At 44.6% G+C, this 20,742-nt stretch overlaps 1 protein-coding gene across 4 annotated transcripts in view; it reads left to right on the top strand.

The window, feature by feature from the left end:
- Positions 1 to 20,742, top strand: part of SFMBT2 (Scm like with four mbt domains 2) — a 198,284-nt gene that overhangs the window by 160,638 nt on the left and 16,904 nt on the right. For all 4 annotated transcript variants that reach the window (XM_033100786.1, XM_033100785.1, XM_033100787.1 and 1 more), the window contains exons 14-16: positions 1,038 to 1,108; positions 3,257 to 3,396; positions 17,060 to 17,169. In XM_033100786.1, the coding sequence (XP_032956677.1) occupies positions 1,038 to 1,108; positions 3,257 to 3,396; positions 17,060 to 17,169 (321 nt within the window). The remainder of the gene's footprint in view (positions 1 to 1,037; positions 1,109 to 3,256; positions 3,397 to 17,059; positions 17,170 to 20,742) is intronic.

The raw sequence follows: 20,742 nt of genomic DNA, 5'->3' as shown, positions 1-20,742 counted from the left end.
TGGGTATTTTTTGTACATTCGTTTCTATACACAGTGTATCAGGTTAATAATCTGACTCCAATTTTATCTGGATAACATTGAAATAGAGAGTAAATCATAAAATAGTCTCATCATTGAATCCAAATTTGAGTTTGTAACTCCTAAATTTGCAGTCTGTGCGTCTCACCCCATCTGCATCAGTCACCTAGACAGCTCTTTAAAACACAAATTGCCAGTTCCCATCTTCAAAACTTCTAACTGGAGATGTCCACAGTGGGGCCCGAGCATATCTAACAAGTTCCCAGATGACACTTATCTGCCACTTGGGGGACCCCACTTTGGGAATCCATGTCTTAGATAACCCAACTAGTATGTCTCGTATTGGTTTGAGTTTGCATAGCATTTCAACTATGATTTCTGCCTAGCCAACCTGGGTATCCCTGTGAAATCCAATTCATCTTTTTTAACCTAAGGCTACATTTATATATATATATACACACATATATTTATTCAGCAACTTTTTACTGAACCATGTAACATAGACTTCTGTCCTTGAGTAAGTGTACTTTACATTTTAAGAATCGTCATTTCGTAGGTGTTCTTTGAAGGTCTTGTTTTCAGTGTGACCATGAGCCACACAAGCACAGACACCAGAAATCAAAGGTCAGCAGAAAGTGGTTTTTGATTAGACATTGAAGAGAAGTCTGACTTTAATTGAAGTCAGTGTAAGTTGATGTTTCTTCGTGTCTGAAATATAAGTCTATAACAAGAGACCAGCCCAGGAGTGACTTAGAAGAAACCTCATTGATCAGTCGCCGGAGGGTCAGTTGTTCCATAGATTCCTAAGGGTTATTCCAAATATTTGGGAACAACGTGTCCAAATGATCTTGTCACGTGTTCTTACTGATGTTGTGCCTAGGATGTTGCACACATCCTATCTCACTAGAATGTTAGCTTAGACTTCCCTAATGGCTGCTGTAAGTTATAAAATGACTTTGGAATGTCATGGTTTCTTCTGAAGTGTGTGACCCATGAAAGTTTTATTTCTTTATCAACAGATTGCCATCCGCGATGCCTGCTGACAAAATACCTCATGACCTTTGCTTATTCCCTCACTTGGACACAACAGGTAAATGAGCCCATTTAAGGCTCTCTGTCCGTTTTCAGTTTGTTGCTATGAGTGGAGACATGCATATATTTTTAGGTCAATATGAGAATATTTCAACTTTAAGCCTATTCTTTTTTTTTCTATTGCTGTTTATTAACAGATACCTACCTACTCTAAAAAAAAAAATTCTAAGCTAAATTCTCCATGTCTCCTCTTTGCTGTTTCTTGGTCAGTAGGTCTAAACAACCTCTTGGTTTGCAGAAAAGGGGTCCATTGTACTCTTTGGAAATTATGAGCCCAGTTGAGGCTGTGTATCATTGAAAATCATATGAAAAAAAAGCAATTGAAAATATCATTATTAGGCATTCCTTTTTTGACATCTTATGCCAGTTCCACTTGCATTTTTAAACTAATGGTTAATGCTTAAGTCCCTGCGGACTTCTGAATTGTTTCTTAAAATGTTCTGTGTTTGAATAGCTGGTAGTGAATAATATATGTTTTTGCAATGTATAAAGTCCTGCATCTTATAGAAACTTTTGAAAACACAAATGTGAATTGCCCTTCGACCACAAATCTGATTACAGACATGTTTGTACACTAAGGAATATATTTGATTAAGAATTCTAATTTCTAGCTAAAATGAAACCTCTGAATTCCAGGATTAAACCTATGTGCCATGGAAAAATCCTATTAGTTGAAGTTATCTTTGTCGTGAAGAGAGCGGTTTTATGAGTGGACTTACTAAAATTGTTTTTTTCTAAAAGCCTGGGTAGAGTAATCCTACCAAAAAGTTTCCATGTCATTTCAGCTATGGAGTTAACTTTTTTGCCTGTTGTAAAGAATTCAGACTTCAAAATGGTTTTAAAAGAAGAGTGTCAGCTACTCTTTCAGAGTCTATGATTGTTATTTTGCTCCTCTTGTCTTATATCCAGAAAAATAACATATCTTCCTCCTTACCTGTGGTTCTTAATTGAAGTCCTATGATAACAAACCTTCCTGGACTAGTAAATTCCCATCTTAATTATAACTAACTAGTTTTTATACAGAACTACCCCTGTGAGTTTAGCTTAGCTTAGAGCAATGGTGGGAGAGCTATGAGTCCCTTAGCTGACAGTGAACCCACATTCCATGTTTTTAGGCATCAAGAAGCTTTGGAGTGATATCTTACCATTTCGTTAGCCTCCTTCTCCTCCCCCACAGTTTGAGACATGACTAGACCAACAACTTGCCCTGTGCGCTTTCTAAGTTGAAAGAATAATGAGGGAAATGTGAACTTAAGCCACTGTAAAGAGCATATCACATCCTTTAGATTGGCAAAATGAAGAAGCTGTCCAATGCCCAGTGTTGGCCTGGATGTGGACGCTAGGAACCCCTACTAGGATCTCCTACACAGTGCTTATTCAAGTATCAATTGGGTCGTCACTGGGAGAACAATTTGGCCAGGTCTAGTAAAACGGGAGGTACGCAGACCCCTTGAAATATACTTGGGAGACTCTCTTATTCATAAACAGAGTGGATTTTTGTAGTTGTATTCATTAAGACACCATGGGTAATATTGATAAAGTGGAAACAACTTAATGTTCATCAATAAGAGAACGGAAAACTCAGTTGTGATATATGCACACAGTAGAGTAATACGCAGAATTGAAAAGTGAATGAATGTTCGGGATAATCATTTCCCAATTGGGTGGATCTCAGAAACGTCATGTTGAACAAAATGTTGCAGAAAACCATTTATGGAATACTTTAAAAACATATATTGCTTGTTACTCATGTGCATGTCTGTGTGTGGTTGAGTTTATCAATTTGCATGGGAATGACCCATGGCAGTGCGGGGTTGTGGTTGCCTCAGGGAGGAGTCTCTGGGGCAGGACACACAGGGGCACCTAGCTGTCTACCTGATGGTTTTTATTCTTACCCTGCACAGTGATACCTTAGTTATCATTGTCTTAGTTTTTGCATTTGTGTGTGTGTTTTGAATCATGCATAATAGACAGAAAAGTTCTTTTATACGGTAGGAAACGTTCTCAGAATTTCTAAGATGTTATTGGGGATACAAAACATTCTGATGTTAAGACAGTACGCCTCTGGGTAGTTTTGCCAACTAAGTGTATTAAGCAAGTTTTTTGTTGGTTCTTAAAGCACCTGCTGTGTTACTCTTCCTTACAGGTACTGCCAATGGGAAATACTGCTGTCCTCAGCTTTTTATCAATCACAGATGTTTCTCAGGCCCTTACCTAAACAAGGGGAGAATCGCAGAGCTACCTCAGTCCGTGGGACCAGGCAAATGTGTGCTGGTCCTCAAAGAGGTAAAGTGCGTTCGCAGTCGCGTTTGGCTCATTCTCACAGGATGCTTAAGGTGTGGGTGCAATTTCTGAAGGAGATCATAGCAATTAGGACCAATTCAGGTTACATTTACCAAACACTTCCTTTTCATTAATCCTGTGGGCTGGAAGCTGGTCATACAAAGATGGAAAATGGTGTTTCTGCCCATGAGAGGCCTACAGTCTAGTGGGAGGGGTGCACACACAGGGCAAAACATTGCACTAGATTTGGATAAAGAGCTTCAGGAAGAGAGAGAAAGCATTGGTTGTGTGTGGAGTGAGGTTTAGGAATGGAGCGTGGAGGTTTCCCTGAGGAGGTGAGTAAGCCTGGAAGGATACCAGACAGGGCTTCCAGAGGTGCTAGAGGCCATTAAGAGCGGACACTCCGCAGCTGGATTGGGGTGACGTCTTGGCATCTCTTTGTCTCCCTCCCTTTGCAGTACATAGTAACGCCTGCGTGTAGGGAGGTACATGATGAATGCTTCCTGGGGCTCCGAGCACTTGCGGGAAGTTTGAGTCCTGGCTGCATCCAGGCGAAGCCCAGGCCACCCATCACTTTGATGGTATTGCTTCCCATTTCTCTTCCTGCCTTTGGGAGACGACCTGCAGATGGAGGTGAAACCTAACTCCACCGATGGGGGTTTCCCTCTTACATTTTCATAGCTCAGCCCCCGACAGTGTTGGATGACACATTGGAATGTTGGGACCGTTTCTGAACTGTCTTGAACTCTCCTTGCTCTTTTCCCCCACATCAGTGCTGTCTCTTAAGAAAGGAGACACTACATATATCCCCTTCGTTGCTACTGTACCATGATGAATGTGTTCGAATTTCTTGGGCACGACAATCCACTTCTCCACTGAATCAATGTTTGTTGGGCAACTTGAAAGCGCCAGGCACTGCTTGAAATACTGGGTCAAAAACACCATCTGCCCTCTGCCTGTTGGGTTTCATGTTCCTGTTAGGGAGATGATATGATGCTAAGCTAAGTACAGCAGGGTGAAAATATGCAGTAAGGACAAGAGCAGAGTGCTCTGGGAGCGCAGGTCGGAAGTGACAAATACATGGCAGCAACACTGGGTCTGGCTTAGGCAAAGTGAACAGAACCGCGAATGCACAGCCTTCACAGGAAGGTAGGACTGCACAGGTGGAAGTTCCAGGCGGTATCCAGGAGAGGTGGCCATGTCTGGACGATTGGATAGGTCTGTAGGCTGGGGCTAATTCATAGGTGCCAAGGTATGTTACACTAAAAAAGAAAAAAAGAGAGAAATTTTCCCTGCCTGTGCTTCCCTGTGAGGCAGGACGGCGTAGCAGGGGGCGTGCTTGAGAAAGGTCTCCTTTGGCATGCTGACGGATTTACAGTCCAAGCTCTGGCTGACGGGTGCTCAAAGTGACACTGTGCTAATGCTGTTTCCGCAACACAGGACCTCTGTAAGATTTCCAGTTTCATTTCACTGAAAGAGAGTGAGATAATTGCAGCAAGCCAGAGCGTGTTTGCTTTTCCAGGCCATCAGCGGTATTCGCAGTTAAAGACTTCTATATATCTAGGAAAAAGATCTGTTTTAGACAGAAAACAAGGTAACAGTTAAGAAGAACACCTGAGGGAAGCTGATCAGGCTACTGTGATTTTTTCGGGAGCATTTAACATATACAATGTGTGAAAGGTGTTTCCTGCCCTTAGTGAGCTTCCAGTCAGGTTGGAAAGATGAACAGAGTTGCAGGTGTCTCGGGTACTGTGAGACCACATGGAAGCCTCACACAGCCTGTGGGCCAAGTGAAGCAGGCCCCTTGCTCCAGGTCGAGGGAAAAGCATATGGGAGGCCCGGAGCCTCCGTGGTACCCTGGGAGGAAGGGAAGGAAAACGTAAGGAACACTTGCAGCACTTTCAGTATAAGGGCAACAGAGGACGGACAGACATGGCAAGTGCTCCATCTGTAGGCATTTTCCTGGGCCCTGGGCAGGCGTGTCACTATGGTTTGGACCGGCTTTCGTTGGAGGTAGCTCACCTTAATGCATTTGGCATTTTGTCCTGAAACCACCAGAAGTGCAGGTCTGGCTCAGCCTGCATGGCAGGTAGATTCCATGGAAGAGAAATTTGTAGCTAAATAAAGATGGCGGGGGAGGGACACCTCTGCAAGGTGGCAGCGATGCGGGTAAGTGGGAGGACCACTAGTTAACTCCAGCTCTATGTATTGCAGAGACTGGAGAGCCCTGCAGATGGTAGACTCTATGAAAGAAGAACTCAAACTAGGATTACATGTCAGTGTGTCTGTCGCGGTATAATTAAGACCCCCACGGACCCCCGGACCGAGAATTGACTTCAGTCCACCAGCGATTTCAGCCTGAGTTCATTTTTGCTGCCATGATATTATCTGCCCATATTTGTGCCCGTTTTTGTTGCAGGGGATCAGAATGGTACATGCAAGCTGATAAAAATACAGTGAACAAACAGGTTTCTTAGAAGCTGCCTGCAAGACCATTTCACACTGCGTGTCCCAGTTATTAAAATGAGGTCCTCCATCACCTGCCAGCTCTGTTAATAAACAAGACCCCAGCTCCTGCCTCTCTTTAGGGGCTGGTTGTTTTACTTTACTACATGATGTTTTTTAAAGTCAGAAGTAGTTATCTCTGATCAATTCTCCAATAGGTGCCAGCGGCCAGGTTTAAAACGCCAGGCCAGAGCAGTTTTCTGATGACAAAACTAGTTTTTTGCTGATGTTCAGAAAATGCATGAGGCTGGAAGGGAAAAAAAAAAAAAAAAGTCAAGTACTTCAGTTCTGGGAGTGCAAGAAAAATGTAAGTTCCGCCAAGCCAATATTTATGCTAATGTTCTTCCTTCAGCAGCCGACCTCCGTGTGGTTTCAGATTTCATTTTGCTTCAAGAGAATGAGGTAATTGGAGCAAAGACAGTGCGTTTGCTTTTTCAGGCCATCGGTGGTGTTAGCAGTTAAAGGTTTCTTTATCTTTGGAAAATGTAAAGTGATAGTGTTTTGCCTCTGTCTGGTCTGCTAGAAATAGATGCCAGCCTGCGGAGAGGCTCGGTGCAGGCTGAGAAGAGGGTCCTGCATTCTGAGGGCAGTGTCCCAGACGGGGAAGTTTCTGGCAAAAGTGATGATTAATGCGTGTTTCTACTCACCTTCTGGGCAATGAGCGTTCTAAGCGTGAGGCTTGAATGGGGTTTTGAGGGACTGAGAGCTGTGACTGACCTCTGTCCCAGCAAGGTGCCGCAGAGGGAGGTAGGTGACCTTGAAGGAGCTGGAGCCAGAGCCAGTGGATGGCCCGGTCAAGTCCAGGCATTCCACATGAGGCAACAGAACCAGCAGCGCTTGAGCGGGGGTGCAGGTTGAGCCTGTTGACGTCCCCTCGGGCTGTGGCGTTTCATGGGACCCCTGGCTGTCGCATGGAGGTGGGACCTGTAAGTACAGACAGGAAATGGTGGTGTGTATCGTAAATCATGCATGCTCAGTACGGCCATTGTCAACCGGGACTGTCCTTTTCTGTCCCCTCTCACACTTCCTCTCACAAGGCTGCCCAGTAATGCCTGGGCCTCCCAAATGTATAGAGAGACTGTGGGTCTGTGTGGGCCCTCAGTACACTTAGGAGGTTTGGTATCACCAGCCCCCCACACCTCTGACACTGGTAGCATCATTCTTGTTGGCCAGTCACAAAGGGGTTCGGGAAATTTCTGCTTTATGCTTTGTAGGCAGTTTCATGAATCGGCAGGTCTGTGATGCTTGCTTTATATACACAGTGCAATTGGCAGGTGTGTGTGCTTGTGTCCGTATGTGAAAGAGACATTAGATGAGCACAAGAAAAAGGGCTAGTGGAACAGCTAGTAATATATTTGCTCACGTCGTTGTGTCCTGCCGCGAAGCACTCAGCTTCTGAGTGTTAGACACATCGCGATAGACACACGATGACATGGGAGGGGACCGACCAAGTCCTACCGGCAGGAGGGAAAACAGCAGCTCTGGGAGAACTGTGCAGTCTCTGATTCTACTGAGACCAAAGGCCGCGGTGTGAAGGCAGCACGTCAGGATACGTCCCAGGTGGCTTCTCACAGAGGCGGGGGAGCATCCACGGGTTTCCTTAAATGTTAGTTGGCTTAAGTTGTGTACCAGTATGTAACTTCTGTTTTTAACAAAAAGAGAGAGAGAGAGAGAGAGAGAGAAACCTGTCCTTTCCGGCACGGGAACCTCTAGGAGTCCTTTTTCACACTGCCCGTCACCGTCCCATGTGGGAGGCTGGCAGTTGTTCTGAACGTGCCGACTCAGCAGCAGAAACAACCCGCGTTTACCTGCTGCTTTTTCGTAGTGTGTGCCGGTCACTGAAGGATGAACATTCACAGAAGGAAAGTTGACAAGCTGTGCACTGTCTGTGAAAAGGTGGAAATGTTGCACCTGATGTTCAACTCCCAGTTTTCTTCTTTCTGGTGCTTAAAAGAAGGCTTAACGGGAAGCAGCATGAATCCTGGACACTCAGGAAACTTTCTGAAGCGATAAGCTTCTGCGGCTTATTCTTTCCTCCAGCGTGACTTTCTGCCTCCTTAGCTGAGAGTGCCAGAGACGCTGACTTGAGACCTCTGCGCGCAACCTGACATTGAGCTCAGTCTGCAGAGAATGCAGTAGACTGATAAGATCAAATCGGTGGGATTAGATGCAGCTTCTGCCCTACCAGGGCACGGATGCGGTTCCTGACGGGTAAAATACAGATACATGCGTGTCCCTGCACCCCCCCCCCCCCCCGCCACCTGCCGTCCTATCCAGCCATCCAGCCTCTAGGTGTCGTCTGTTTACCTTTCAGCGATCCTACCTGCCTACGTATCTCCGTATCTCATATCTAACTGTCACTCTGACACTTCATCGCAGCCTGGTGAAGGGATGCAAAGGTTTAGACGTGACCAATTGAGTCTTCCTCGGTTTTTAAGATAATAGGTTGCGATAAGTTTAACTTCGCAGAAAGTGACCAGAAATGATTAGAGCCATGAGTTCGGGTCTGATGATGCAGAGTCTGGGGGAGCTAAGTGGGGAGCCACGGGGCGCGTGGGAACCATGGGGCAGACTGGAGTGTTCCCCGCTATTGAATGAGATTTTTGTCTCCCTCTGTCAGCTTCGGTGGCCTCAGAAAGTGCAGAAGTAGTGATGTGGCACCACACGGGGCCACTTGGGCCCATGTGTATTTGTTTGCATCCATCCACCACCTTCCTAGGGTCTTTGGGACACCCGGGTGTTCAGTTAGTCAACATCCAGAGCTGCTGACTGAGTGTCCGCCACCTCTGGTACTCGTAGCACTGGGAGCGCAGCGGTGAGTGAACCATAGGTCAGCTATCTGCTCATTCCCTCGGGTCCGGAGCCATTCGTAGGTCATAACCATGTGCCAGGTGGGTCCTGTGCTAGAAGCTGGGGGTCGTGATGAATAAGAGACGTGGCCCCTCCCTCGGTAAGTTGACAGGAGGGGGTCTTGTCTTGTCCCCTCTAGGTATACCTCATTATAACAGGCCCTCATGGGTACAAAGACACCAGCAGAAACCTATGCCTGGTCATGTTAGAATAATACCGCTGGCCGTGTTATCCGGGGTCAGTGCGAGTAGTAGGTGGGTGGTTTTAAAATTTGGAACCCAGTGCTGTTTGTTGCTTTCATGGTAAAAAAGAGTGCAGAAAACTATGACTTACAGAGTCCTTCTCTCTATGTCCCCCTTGGTCTCCCTCCCAGTCTCACTTTCATTGGGCTTCGCGTGCTCTATATGGCTCGGGACCCAGTGTCACAACCCTTTTTTCCTACTTGGACTAGAAATGGAGGATGTCTGCCTAACGCAGGCATCTGGTAATTATCTCAGACTTTGGGATTCTTCCGTGAAGTATGGCGAATAGAGGCCAGTCAGGCGAAGAATCAAAGCAGAGGGCTGAAATACTGAACATCGAGTCTGCAGCAGAAAACCAGTGTGCAGTGAAGCCATCACCGAGGGTTCTGGGCCCCTCACCGACCCCCCTCTGCTCTGCCGACGTGTGAAATGGTGATTGGAGCAGGAGGTTCCCAGGAAAGCCTGTGGTTCCACAAGGCCGGACCCCTGTTTGTCCCGGAGCCCGAGAACCATGGAACACACTGGCTTCCCCCCCACGTCCTGAGCCAGAGATGCAGGGGTGCAGATAGGAGGTCACTACCTCAGGGAGGGAATGTGACCCTCCTTCCCAGTCTCAGAAGTTTCCAGTGGGACCTCGCAGTTTGGAATTTGGCTTCAGTTGTTGCTTGCAGTTAGAATTTCCACCACATGGTCAGCCCATCAAGCTATTTCCCCCAGTCTCTTGATTTTGATTCCAGTGTTTATTTCCCACCTTAGGGGATTTCCTCGATAGCTTGCTTGAATTTCTCCTTCATTATACATCTGTGAGCATTTGCTCTTGGCTACTTGTCATATCTTTTACTGAAAAACTAGAGGACCTTTATGTGGGAACCCAGAAAGGAAGCGATCCGAAGCAGCCTTGACAGTTGGTAGAAGTGATGGCATACCACAAATGAGAACAGCCTTTCTTCTCAAAGTAGCTGAATGTTTATCAGTAAATTTGAGAGAAGGTGGTGTTGAGGCAGCGGGAAACATGACCTCACCAAGGACTTCGGTTTTTCAGGTAACACCGGACAGAAGAAAAATCGTGTGACATCCGGTTAAGTCAGGCAACAAAATCATATGTGGACACGCCTCTGTCATGTTTTTGTTGCTGCTGTTTGACATTTCTGCTGAACACAAATGCATTAAGAGCAGTGTACCAGGCTCCTGGGTGTGTGTGAACTAACACACGTGATCTGTGATGCAGGAATCGGTCTCGTGCTAGACTGGCTGGGATGGCTGGCAGGGAAACATGCAAACGTTTCCTGTTGTGGAGGCTTTACACTTGCCTGTAAGGAACCTAAGGTAGCTTTGCTGAACTTTCTCATCATACCACAGGGTGAGATTTTGTAGCAGAGAAATCAGTTGCGAATGCTATCCCTGGGCCTCCAGTCACCTAGATTGTATGGCAGCAGATAAATTCATGAAGCAAATTTGTCGTTAATTTTTAAGTGTACGAAATGATTTTTATCTAATTTCAGTGCCCTTGTTGAAATTCATTAAACAAAATACTAAAAATGTATACATATTTATTGAGCACCTGTTATTGCCAGGTATAGTTTTAGTTATTGTGAATACAGCTGCAAATAAAATGAAGTCCCTGATTTCTTGGTACTTGTGTTCTAGTGGGAGTGGACAGAAAACACATAAACAGATATGTTTTGCATACAGGGTGTTTCCTGGTGAGCTGGATGCAGACCAGAGAGGAACGGAGAAATCACAGAGGCCTGGAAGCTGGCCTCGGCCGACAAAAGAGGGAAGCTGCCAAGAAGGGAAGCGTGTAGGGCTGGTGAAATCGGTCTGACTTGGGCAGCTCAGGTTTCCCATTAGATCTCTAAATGGAAATGGACATACGAGTGGAGTTTTGGGGGAAGGTCTAGGATGAAGATACAAGTTTGGTACCTGTTTGCTAGGGTGTGGGTAGTGTTTATAGCCAGATGCACTGTGGAGCGAACGTAGATAGAACATTCCCGAGGCTCGCTGTCATTTGAATCGCTAAGCTCCCATATGATGGAATTAGGAGGTGGGGCCTTCAGGGGATAACTGGGGTTAGGTAAGGTCCCGAGAGTAGGGCCCCCATGGTGGGATTAGTGCCCTGTGAGAAGAGACCAGACAGCTAGCTCTCCCTCTCGCTCCGCGATTCCACATGTAAACTGGCGGGGTGACAGGGGCATGGGGTGATCACACACTCAGTCCGTAGCCGAAAGGATTACAAGGTCAAAAAAAATATTCTAAAAAGAGGTCCAGTGTGTGGGTATTTTGCTGATGGTGTACTAATGAGTTCAGAGGGCGCGAGAAGGGGACACAGAAGGATCCAGGTAAAGCACGCAATGACATAGGACATCCAGGAGAGATGGAGTCACGGTGGTAAGGATAAAAGGTGTCTGCAGAGGAGGGAGTGGTGGATGGTGGCACGCACTGATGGCACGTAGAACAGGAACAGCTGAGAATTGCCCGTTCGTAGGTGATGCAGGCAAGGTGACCTTGATGAGACCGGTTTGGGGGCAGCTGTGGACATGGAAACCCTGTGGGATTGGGTTCCAGAGAGGATGGAAGCAGAGAATGAGGAGGAGGTGAGTGTGGATGGTTGTGTAGGATTCTTCCTCAGCTGGGGCTGTTATAACAAGATACCGTAGATGGCTTGGCTCGATAGCAGGTATTTATTCCTCGCAATTCTGGAGGCTGGAAGTCTGAGATCAAGGGTGCCAGCCTGGGGGCTTCTGGGGAAAGCCCACTTCCTGGTTTGCAGACAACTGCCTTCTAGCTGTGTCCTTACATGGCGGAGCGAGAGGGAGAGCTAGCTGTCTGGTCTCTTCTCACAGGGCACTGATCCCACCATGGGGGCCCTACTCTCAGGACCTTACCTAACCCCAGTTATCCCCTGACGGCCCCACCTCCTAATTCCATCATATGGGAGCTTAGCGATTCCACATGTAAACTGGCGGGGTGACAGGGGCATGGGGTGATCACACACTCAGTCCGTAGCCGAAAGGATTACAAGGTCAAAAAAAATATTCTAAAAAGAGGTCCAGTGTGTGGGTATTTTGCTGATGGTGTACTAATGAGTTCAGAGGGCACAATGCGTGGGTTTGGGGAGCCAACAGGAACTTGAGGTTGGGTCAGTCTAGGGGAAAATACAGAGCCACATGGGAATCAGATTCTGGGTCGAGGAATGTTCTAGAAGTGTTGGGTTTCTGATGACTGAGGTGATTGAAGATACAGGGCATGGTGGGATTCTCCTGCTAGTCTTCCAGGGAGAGATGGAAAATTCTTGAAGGTTATAGCCTCCTTTGGGGAGAAGGGGGCCTGCCTACCAGGGAAGCACCGGGGATGCCTACCGTTCTCCCCGAGACTGGAAGGTGCCCCTCCTCTCCAGGGATGTGGGTTGCCCAGGGGAGGTCAGCCTTGTGTTAATTTAAATAAAGTTAGAGGCCGGTTATTACTGTTGTTATTAAAGCTTTTGTAACAACAAAAGGAAAGATGAATATAATGATTATCATTAGGTAATATTTTGGGAGTGTATTAGATATAATGGAGACCATGAAAACACCTACTTTTGAGAGGTAAATAACTTGAAAAAGTTACTTGCCTTGTTTTCTTTTCAAAGCTCATTTCCTGCTTTACTCTGGCTGCGTTAGGTTATGTTTGCGCTGAAAAGAAGGCAAGATTTGTTCCTCTCCGCTCTTACAATCACATCTTCCTTCTCTCTTGCCAGTTTTTGATGGCATTTACTCACGGTTGGTGCAGTGTAGACCTCTGCATGTAGCATAAGCTTGAAGAATGCTGGGAAAAGAAGCACAGTGGCTGCAGTTCTTCTGAACCCCGAACTCCTTTAGCCAGGGAGACAGGTTTAATTAACAGTCTCCATTTAAATCAGCTTCCAGCACTAAGAAGTCTGCTTGTCTGCTCTGCAACTCACTGGGCCTCTCTTTGTATTGACAAGGCCAGGAGTGAAGTCGGAATCGTCTCTCATTTTATTCGTCTTGCAATATTCCACATAAGGTTCCATTCATGAGCGAAACCCTATTGATAGAGAAAGTGCTGATTAAGTAAGAAAAATTCTTTATCATTTTACTTTAAAAATAGGTATTCATAAAATTCGCTCCACTACATCTGAGTCTGAAGTTGAAAAGAAGAAATCTTTTAGGCTCCTGAGGACCTTTGATGGTCCTGGTTTCTGTAAAAAGCTAATTATTGTAACTGTGGCCCTTGGACAGACTGCAAAGCAAGAAGGTCTGTTGGGAAAGTGAACATGTGAGGGAGGGCTTCTTTTCATCCACAGCCTTTTCTGACCCCTCCAGGGAAAAAATGTTCTCCTTCCTGTCTCCCTTGTGGGCTAGTCTGTCTGTAACAGTCTGTCCCAAAGAGACCTCCCCCCCCCGGTCACTAGAGTTCAACACATAACAAACCTTCAAAGTGGGCAATGTGTCTTCTTCCCATGAAATCGCCAAAGCCAAACTGGGAGCCATATTTACATTCTTAAATATTTTCTAATTTTGACAATTTTTCTACATTAAGTAGTTCCCTCCACTTTCAACATACTTACAATTTGAATCATATGAGTATGATATAGTTGAGGTTGGAAATTAGGGGAGACGTTTTCATGAGAGTGAATATGAAAGGAAGTCATGGAATAACAATTCCATGAAGTGAACAGAAAAAAATATCCCATCGATTTACATAACCTTTTGAGTGCTGCCTGCTGTACATGAAAGGGAAGGAGAAGGAAGCTGACGTTTACTGAGCAGCTCCTGTGTACCAAGCACTTTTGCAGTGTTTGCTCCTTTCCCTGCTATCAGCACCTGCACTCTCTTCTTTTTGTCTCTTCCTCCCTCTGGTTCTGCCCCCCTTCCGAATACCCTGACCCACTCATTGTTTTCTGCGCAAACTGCGCCTGATGAAAGCAAAGAGGTGTTGCAGGACTGGCAGCTTCCTCCACTGTCCAGGGAGCTGCTCCTACTCATTGGAGGTGATATTAGGTCATTGGTGCCTTTCCCAAAGCATTTTTATGTTGTGGTTGGAGAGGAAACCAGATTTGGGTGGATTGAGAATTGAATCGGAGATGAAGAATTTGGAAGTATAGACGACTTTTATGAGAAGTTCGGTTCTGAAAAGGAAGCAGTAGCAAGAATGTGAAGGAGCTTCAGAGGAAAATTATTTTGCAAAGATGCAAGGCTGAAACAAATATGGGCCAATGGGAATAGAGAAGCTGAAAGCACAGGAGAGTTTATTTTATGGGTAGATGAGGACTGCAGTGATATTAAGAAGAGGGCCACCCTTAAATACTTTGTGTATACCAAGATGTTACCTCCTTTATTTCTTATAACATCCCTGTTGTAGTGGAGGGAAATCTTTTCCTCTACTCTCTTAGATTCAGTGGCAGGGCCCTGCGAATTAAATTGACAAAAAACACATTCATAGAAGAAAAAGTTCATTTTTAATGCACACAGGCCTCACAGAAAAAAAGTGAAAACCCAAAGAAGCTGTTAGGCTTGAGATTTTTACATACCGTTTTAACAAAAGGCAATAAATTATGGAGAAGTGATAAAGCAAAGGAAAAAGGGGTCTGGGCTTTTCCAGATGGTATTTGCAGGAAGGTAAATATACAGGGGGAATTCATGGAAATAAGGGTTCTTTTAATAAGATTTGTTTGTGCAGTCATTTCAGTGCCCCCCTTCATTATGAACCAGATAAATGGCAGTGTCCCAATTATACAGGAAATTCAATCAAGCACCTTGCCTGAGGACTCAGCTGCTTAGGGACGGAGGGGGTTCTGTCCAACTACAACAGTTATTGCAGCCTTTCTGCTACAGTACACTTGGGGCTTCTGTGTAGAAGTATGTTGTCAACGAACATTTCATGAACTCCAAGAAATCGAGGAAGGCTTTGGTCCAGCGTGAATTTCCTCCAGGAGTTGCTCTAACCACCCACACACTGTTTCCTTGGGAATAGTGTTCATTGAGTTCAGAGCTAACATCCCCTTAGTTAACTGGGGGTAGGGTCCACCCTCCCCTTTCTGATCAAGAGCATGATGTTTTGCAAGGAATAGTAATTCAGTGTAACTCCGATAGTAATAACAGCTGTCACCTTAGCTAATGTCATGGAGCTAAGTATAATACACAGATGTCATGTACACAAAAATCAGCTCACAATTCCAAACTTTTATAGAGAGCTTGTTGAATCTGGAGATGAGGGATGCAGCATCAGGGAAAAGGCCTGGGAAAATTATTCAATATCAGATGCTTTTTACGATTTAATTGCTTGTTCCCAGATGGAATTGAACTCTGGAAGGAATTTTCTTTTCACAGTCACAAAATGCATTTCGATATGCAGCAAATAACATGTTGCTCTAGGGTTTTCTCAGCGAAAAACACAATGAAAAGAATCAGTTGAAATTTTATTGCCTGTTGATAAACACTGTGCACGTTATCTTAGCCAGTTTTAATTGGATTTATTTTTAAACTCGGTTTCTGTAAATTGGAGTGACAATAAACAATAAAATCAGATGATTATTCTAATACAGAAAACATAACACACCAAAAGTGCTTGTTCTGGCCTTTCAGCGGCTTCGCAGAACCACATTCTCTTGACGGGCAGTCACAAGGCCCTGGGAACATAGTGCAAAGCTACTCAAGCAAAGAGAAGACAGTTGCCATGCTGACTGCATAGTACAAACTGTCTTAAGGTCAAACCCTCAGTTATAATACGAGAAAGCTTTATTGTTTTTTCAGAATTAAATCAGGATACAAACCACGCCAGATACGTTCTGGAACGCATCAGATACATGAAGACTGGAACATGAAAATTCTTCCAACATTTTTGCATCTTCTCTCTTTCCATTGATGCTGTGCTGGTCTCCAAAAACTAGGGGGTGCATCAGCGGTGATGCCAGGTGTCCCCTCTCGATAGGGTGTTTTTATCATTCTTTCAATGTGTTTTGACCTGAAACATGCGATGTGAGCTCAGTGCCTGGCTTGTTCCACTTTGGGGCTGGCAGAGACATAGGAGTGACTGTCACTCACTGTGTCCTGTTCCTGTCCATGTGCCCCTGGGGTCTAGCCCATGGTGGAGTGTCCACACATGGGCATTTCGCGGAACTAAACCCCCTAGGTCTCGGGGTGCATCATCACAGTCTTAAGTCCTCTATGCGGATGGCCATTGCCAGACCTTTTCATTGTTCATTGTTGATGAAGATTTACTTACGCAAAAGTGAGGGCCCCTAGGGATCTAAATTTCTTGTTCTTTTCATTCGAGAAGTGCATCAAGGTTAAGGGGGGCATGTCATCCCCTCCGAGCTTGGGCATGCAGCGGAGGCTTTAGAAGGGAAGTGCCTGGTCCCTCTGGGAGTGTCGCAGTAGGCAGTGACAACATGCTTATTTTCTTGGACTTGGGAGTTGGGAGAGAGGGGCAGTTTGGGGAAATAAGATAGCGGATGTTAGGTGCTACAGACAGGTGAGTTTCACATAATTTGTTACCCTCCCTACAGGTTTCTGAAGTCTATCCACAAGTGTTGGCATGAACTTGTTGTTTCCGTCTTACTGATGCCCCTTGACATTTATTTTTGAGAATCAAATGACATTCTCGGTAGTTGATCCTACTGGAGAGAAATCCTGTTGAAGAATAACCAGTGGCTCATAGGAAGCCGTAGGCAAGGGTCTGCAGGAGCTGAGCCGGGCTGTGAGGACAGGACACTGCACGTCATTCATTCACAGGGTCCCCGAGAGTCGGAGCTGACTCAGCGGCTTGTAACACACACACTTGGGAAGAAATGGTTCAGTTTTTCTGCAACCAGAAATGTTAGTTGAGTCTGCCATCCCCTATCGCCAACAGTTCAGGCTCTCCTAGGCAGAGGGATTGGACCTCATCCCCCTTTCAGTCCCGTTGATGGTGAGCCTGCAGAACGTTCTATCCGGCTTCTTCACAGCCCTTCACCTAGTGGAGGCACACAGCAAATGTTTCCCGTGTCAGCGGGGTGGGTCTCAGAGCATCCGTGTGTCAGCAGGAACGGGCGCAATTGAAGTTCATTTGTGGTTCTGTTTTCCCAACAGGTTCTTAGCATGATAATCAATGCAGCTTACAAGCCTGGGAGGGTATTGAGGGAATTGCAACTCGTGGAAGACCCACACTGGAATTTCCAGGAGGAGACACTGAAGGCAAAGTAAGTGTGTTCAGTTCTGGCAAACAAGGCTTCTTGTTGTCCTGGGCCTGTTCCTTTGAAATTTGTCGTTCCTCTTTTTGACCTAGCCCAGAGAAATGGAGGCTCAAGGAAGGGCCTTCGCTCTGCGGCTCTGTGTACTGTGTACAGTTACTGACATTTTTGCTGCAGAGTTGCCTTAAGCCTTAGGGTTCCTGAAGTGAAGCGAGGAGTTGCTTAACTAATATTTTATTGTGTTCAACATTCAGAATAAAATCATACTGTGTTGTAGGGCCATAGATGATTTGATCAAAAGGGGAAAATTTATAAACGAGAAGCTAGCCCTTGTCATTATTACATGTTATTCGTTAACAGCCCTTACTGTTTGATACCGTAGAGGGTTTATGCCAGACATACATGTTCTTTACTCTGAGAGCTGACAATTTTAAAAAACAAAAAGAACCAATACCTCTGTTTCGTTTCAGTGAAGGGGCTGTGGGTTCACATGTAGTTGGTCATTTCTTCTTTTATTGGGAAATAGGCTAATTGGAAAGGTGCTTGTTTTGTGTTGCTGTAAGTTTCTTGAACTCTGACACTGAGAGCACCAATCAGGTCGTTAACCTTGAATTCGGTTATGTAGGAAACAGATAGAAAAAGATCCGTTTCTCAAGGTAACTTTGCATTGTTTTGAGAGGGTTTTTCATATCCAGTTATGCTTTTCAGAGAGACTAGATCTTGCTGGTCAGCTCCTTGTATAAGTGTCCTAACATATCATTAGATGCTAACGTTTCGCAAATGACGCTGTTTGAAAGAGTGAACCACTTTGAACGGCCAGAGTGTACCCAAGCGCCTCCTACAAAGTACCCATCCTGTTCATAGTGAAAATGGAGGACTTTTAAATAATTTGTATGAGCGGTAATATTTTACTCTGTAGTTACCTTACTGGTACCGAGTAGAGATGTTGAGATATTGCACTGTTATTCGACATTTATTGTCAGTTATCCACTAAGCATGTCTTAGTGTCTTTTTGAACATCTCTAATTTTAGATTCAGTAAAAGTCATTTGTGGTCTATTGATACTTTACCAAATCTCAAAAGTAAAGGGAATACATATAAATAAGGAGAATACATCTATGTGGTGGCGTGTCAGTGAAAGGTGACACCATATCCCATCCCGTCCTTCTTCCCCAAGAAATATTTAAATGAGCTTCACCTATAGCCCAGAAATAATTAAAAAGTTTGTTTTTCCAATCTAATATTCCATATTTTGCTACTTTACCTAAGGAGGAGATATCATCGTGGTGGCAGAAAGCCTGAGCAAGTGTTTATACAGAGAAATGCTTCTGAATTCTCATTTAAAAATTTTTCTATAATAGTACATCCAAAATACACCTAATGGACATGGAAATAGTAAAAGTACAAAAAACTGAAATTCCACTAAAATCTCCCCTGCTCCTAAGTAAGCCAGAAACTTGCTCCAGATACCAAAATGACAGGGAGCATTCATTTTGCAATGTTTGCACTCATTTTCATGCTACCAAGTCGTTCAGAGCCTTTGTGAAATCCAGCTTGATACAGTCAGAACAGACTTGGTGAGATCCAGCCCTGCTGTATTGTAAAGGCAACGTCGTACCTGCTGTATCAAATATGACAGTGAGTTCCTCAGCAAAATCTGACACAGCAGCTTAGGAGAAAATATGTGTCTGAACTGGGTTTCAGGTGTGCAGGATCACAGGGTGTCTCAGGGCAGCTGCTAACGATGACAGATTTACAATCAGCAGGAGCCTGCTTGTCCTCATAGCGCGTATTCAGTCACCTCTTTCCTTCTGATGAAAAACGACAACATTTTAGATCTTGACAACCTTGCTATTTCTTTGGTGCAAATGGGAGGGAAGAGAGCCGGCTTCTGCCCATTTGGCTGAAAGGCTGACATGGTTTCTGTCATGAATAAATTAACTTAGCGAGGAGAGACCTGCATTGAAGGCATTCAGTCGTGTTGGTTGTGGTCTTGGTTGCGGAATTTTAATATTCCAAAGAGTGTTTTCAGGACGAAAGGGTGTGTGTTCCTCCACGGTGCTTTGTGAACACTGTCACTGAGCATCTAGGGGTTCTGATGCTTTTTCTTTCCCCTAAAGAGGAAAGACTTATTTACTTGAGAGGCTGGAGGTGCCATTGGAAAGGTTTGACCTGTAAATAGAAGAAAAACTAACACTGTCACCTGCAGTGGTCCCTCTATGATTTTTATTTCCTATTTATCCAGCAACCATACCTTTTCTACTAAAACACATTGTGGTAACATATTATGTATGAGTCTTTACATGTATTGAAAGGCAAAACTGTAGCGGCTATAGTGCCAAAGGAAAAATGGATTCTAATCTAGTTCATTTCAGCTGTTCTGGAAGAGAAAATTCTTTCTTACTGATGAATTTAAGTGCACAAAATTGACCTACATTATTATGAATTTCCGGAGGAGGAATTTAGGCTATATCTTAGGGATAATAAAAAAAAAATTCAGCTCTGTGCATCTAGAGACATTTAAATATGTTTTCCAACATGTTATAGAGTCTTCTTGAGAGGAAATAAAAAGACTTTTCTGTGAATGGCTTTTGTGATAATCTTTTGAAGAGCCAGGAGGAGGCTTAATAGATTTTCCCAGTCATTTGTTACAGTTATTCAGAATATTTGAAGAGGAAATATCCTGATGTAATTTCGAGTGACTTAGACTTCGTTATCAGGTAGGCAGGAATGAGGAAATAAAGACAAATCTTTGCTATTAGGTGAGTTATGCTCAGCTCTATGGAGTAGATACTTGGGTTTCTTATTCTCCATAAGCAGTGAATAATTTTGATTGTGTTTTTATTTAATTCACTTTTTGGGGCCTTTTGTTTTTGCCCATATTTTATGAACAGTATGATGTAATATTTGGCCATAAGGAGATTTATGTGACAAAGGATTCCCAAACTGAGAGACTTTTCACCGAAAAAGATTTTGTTGTTCATTTGTTGATTTTTTTTTCCAACTTGCTCAGATTTATGTGATTTTTTTTTCCTCCTGAAAATGTACTCTGTAAACATTACCTGAAGCAGCAGGTAGGTAAACCAGTTTATGAAGGAAGAGAGAGCTGCGTTTCTGTGTGTGCGGTTCAGCTCAGTGGATTGTGGGTGTGGTGTTTCTGGCTCAAACACAGGCCAGTTCAGGAGGTTCTGAATTAGACAAGTTCTTTCCTACACTAAACACACACCCCTCTATTGCACACATTTCCCGTTGTTTGAAATGCAGGAATCAAGAAAGAGGAGAAAAATTTCTGAGGAGTTCAGTATCATAGGACTGAAAACAAGCAAACCAACGTATGGACCTTAGCTGTGATGATGGGACCAGTACAGTTTTTGAAGTCAGGCCCATCCATACCTTGTCGTCACTAAAGAGCAGAGTTGATTTTCTCACAGCACGCACAGCGTCCTCATTTCTGTAGTCAGTCATCAGCAGTACCACTTGTTTTCCCTTTTAATTCTTACTTTAATGTATGAGGGTGGGAATTCAGCTTAACGGTCTAGAACCTTCTTGCTGTCCATTCTCTCTCCCCTCTCACTACCTACC

Source organism: Rhinolophus ferrumequinum, assembly GCF_004115265.2.
Source record: "Rhinolophus ferrumequinum isolate MPI-CBG mRhiFer1 chromosome 5 unlocalized genomic scaffold, mRhiFer1_v1.p scaffold_110_arrow_ctg1, whole genome shotgun sequence".
NCBI classification, from domain to species: domain Eukaryota; kingdom Metazoa; phylum Chordata; class Mammalia; order Chiroptera; family Rhinolophidae; genus Rhinolophus; species Rhinolophus ferrumequinum.
Note: the sequence above shows the minus strand (reverse complement) of the source record. Positions and strands in the feature narration are given on the sequence as shown.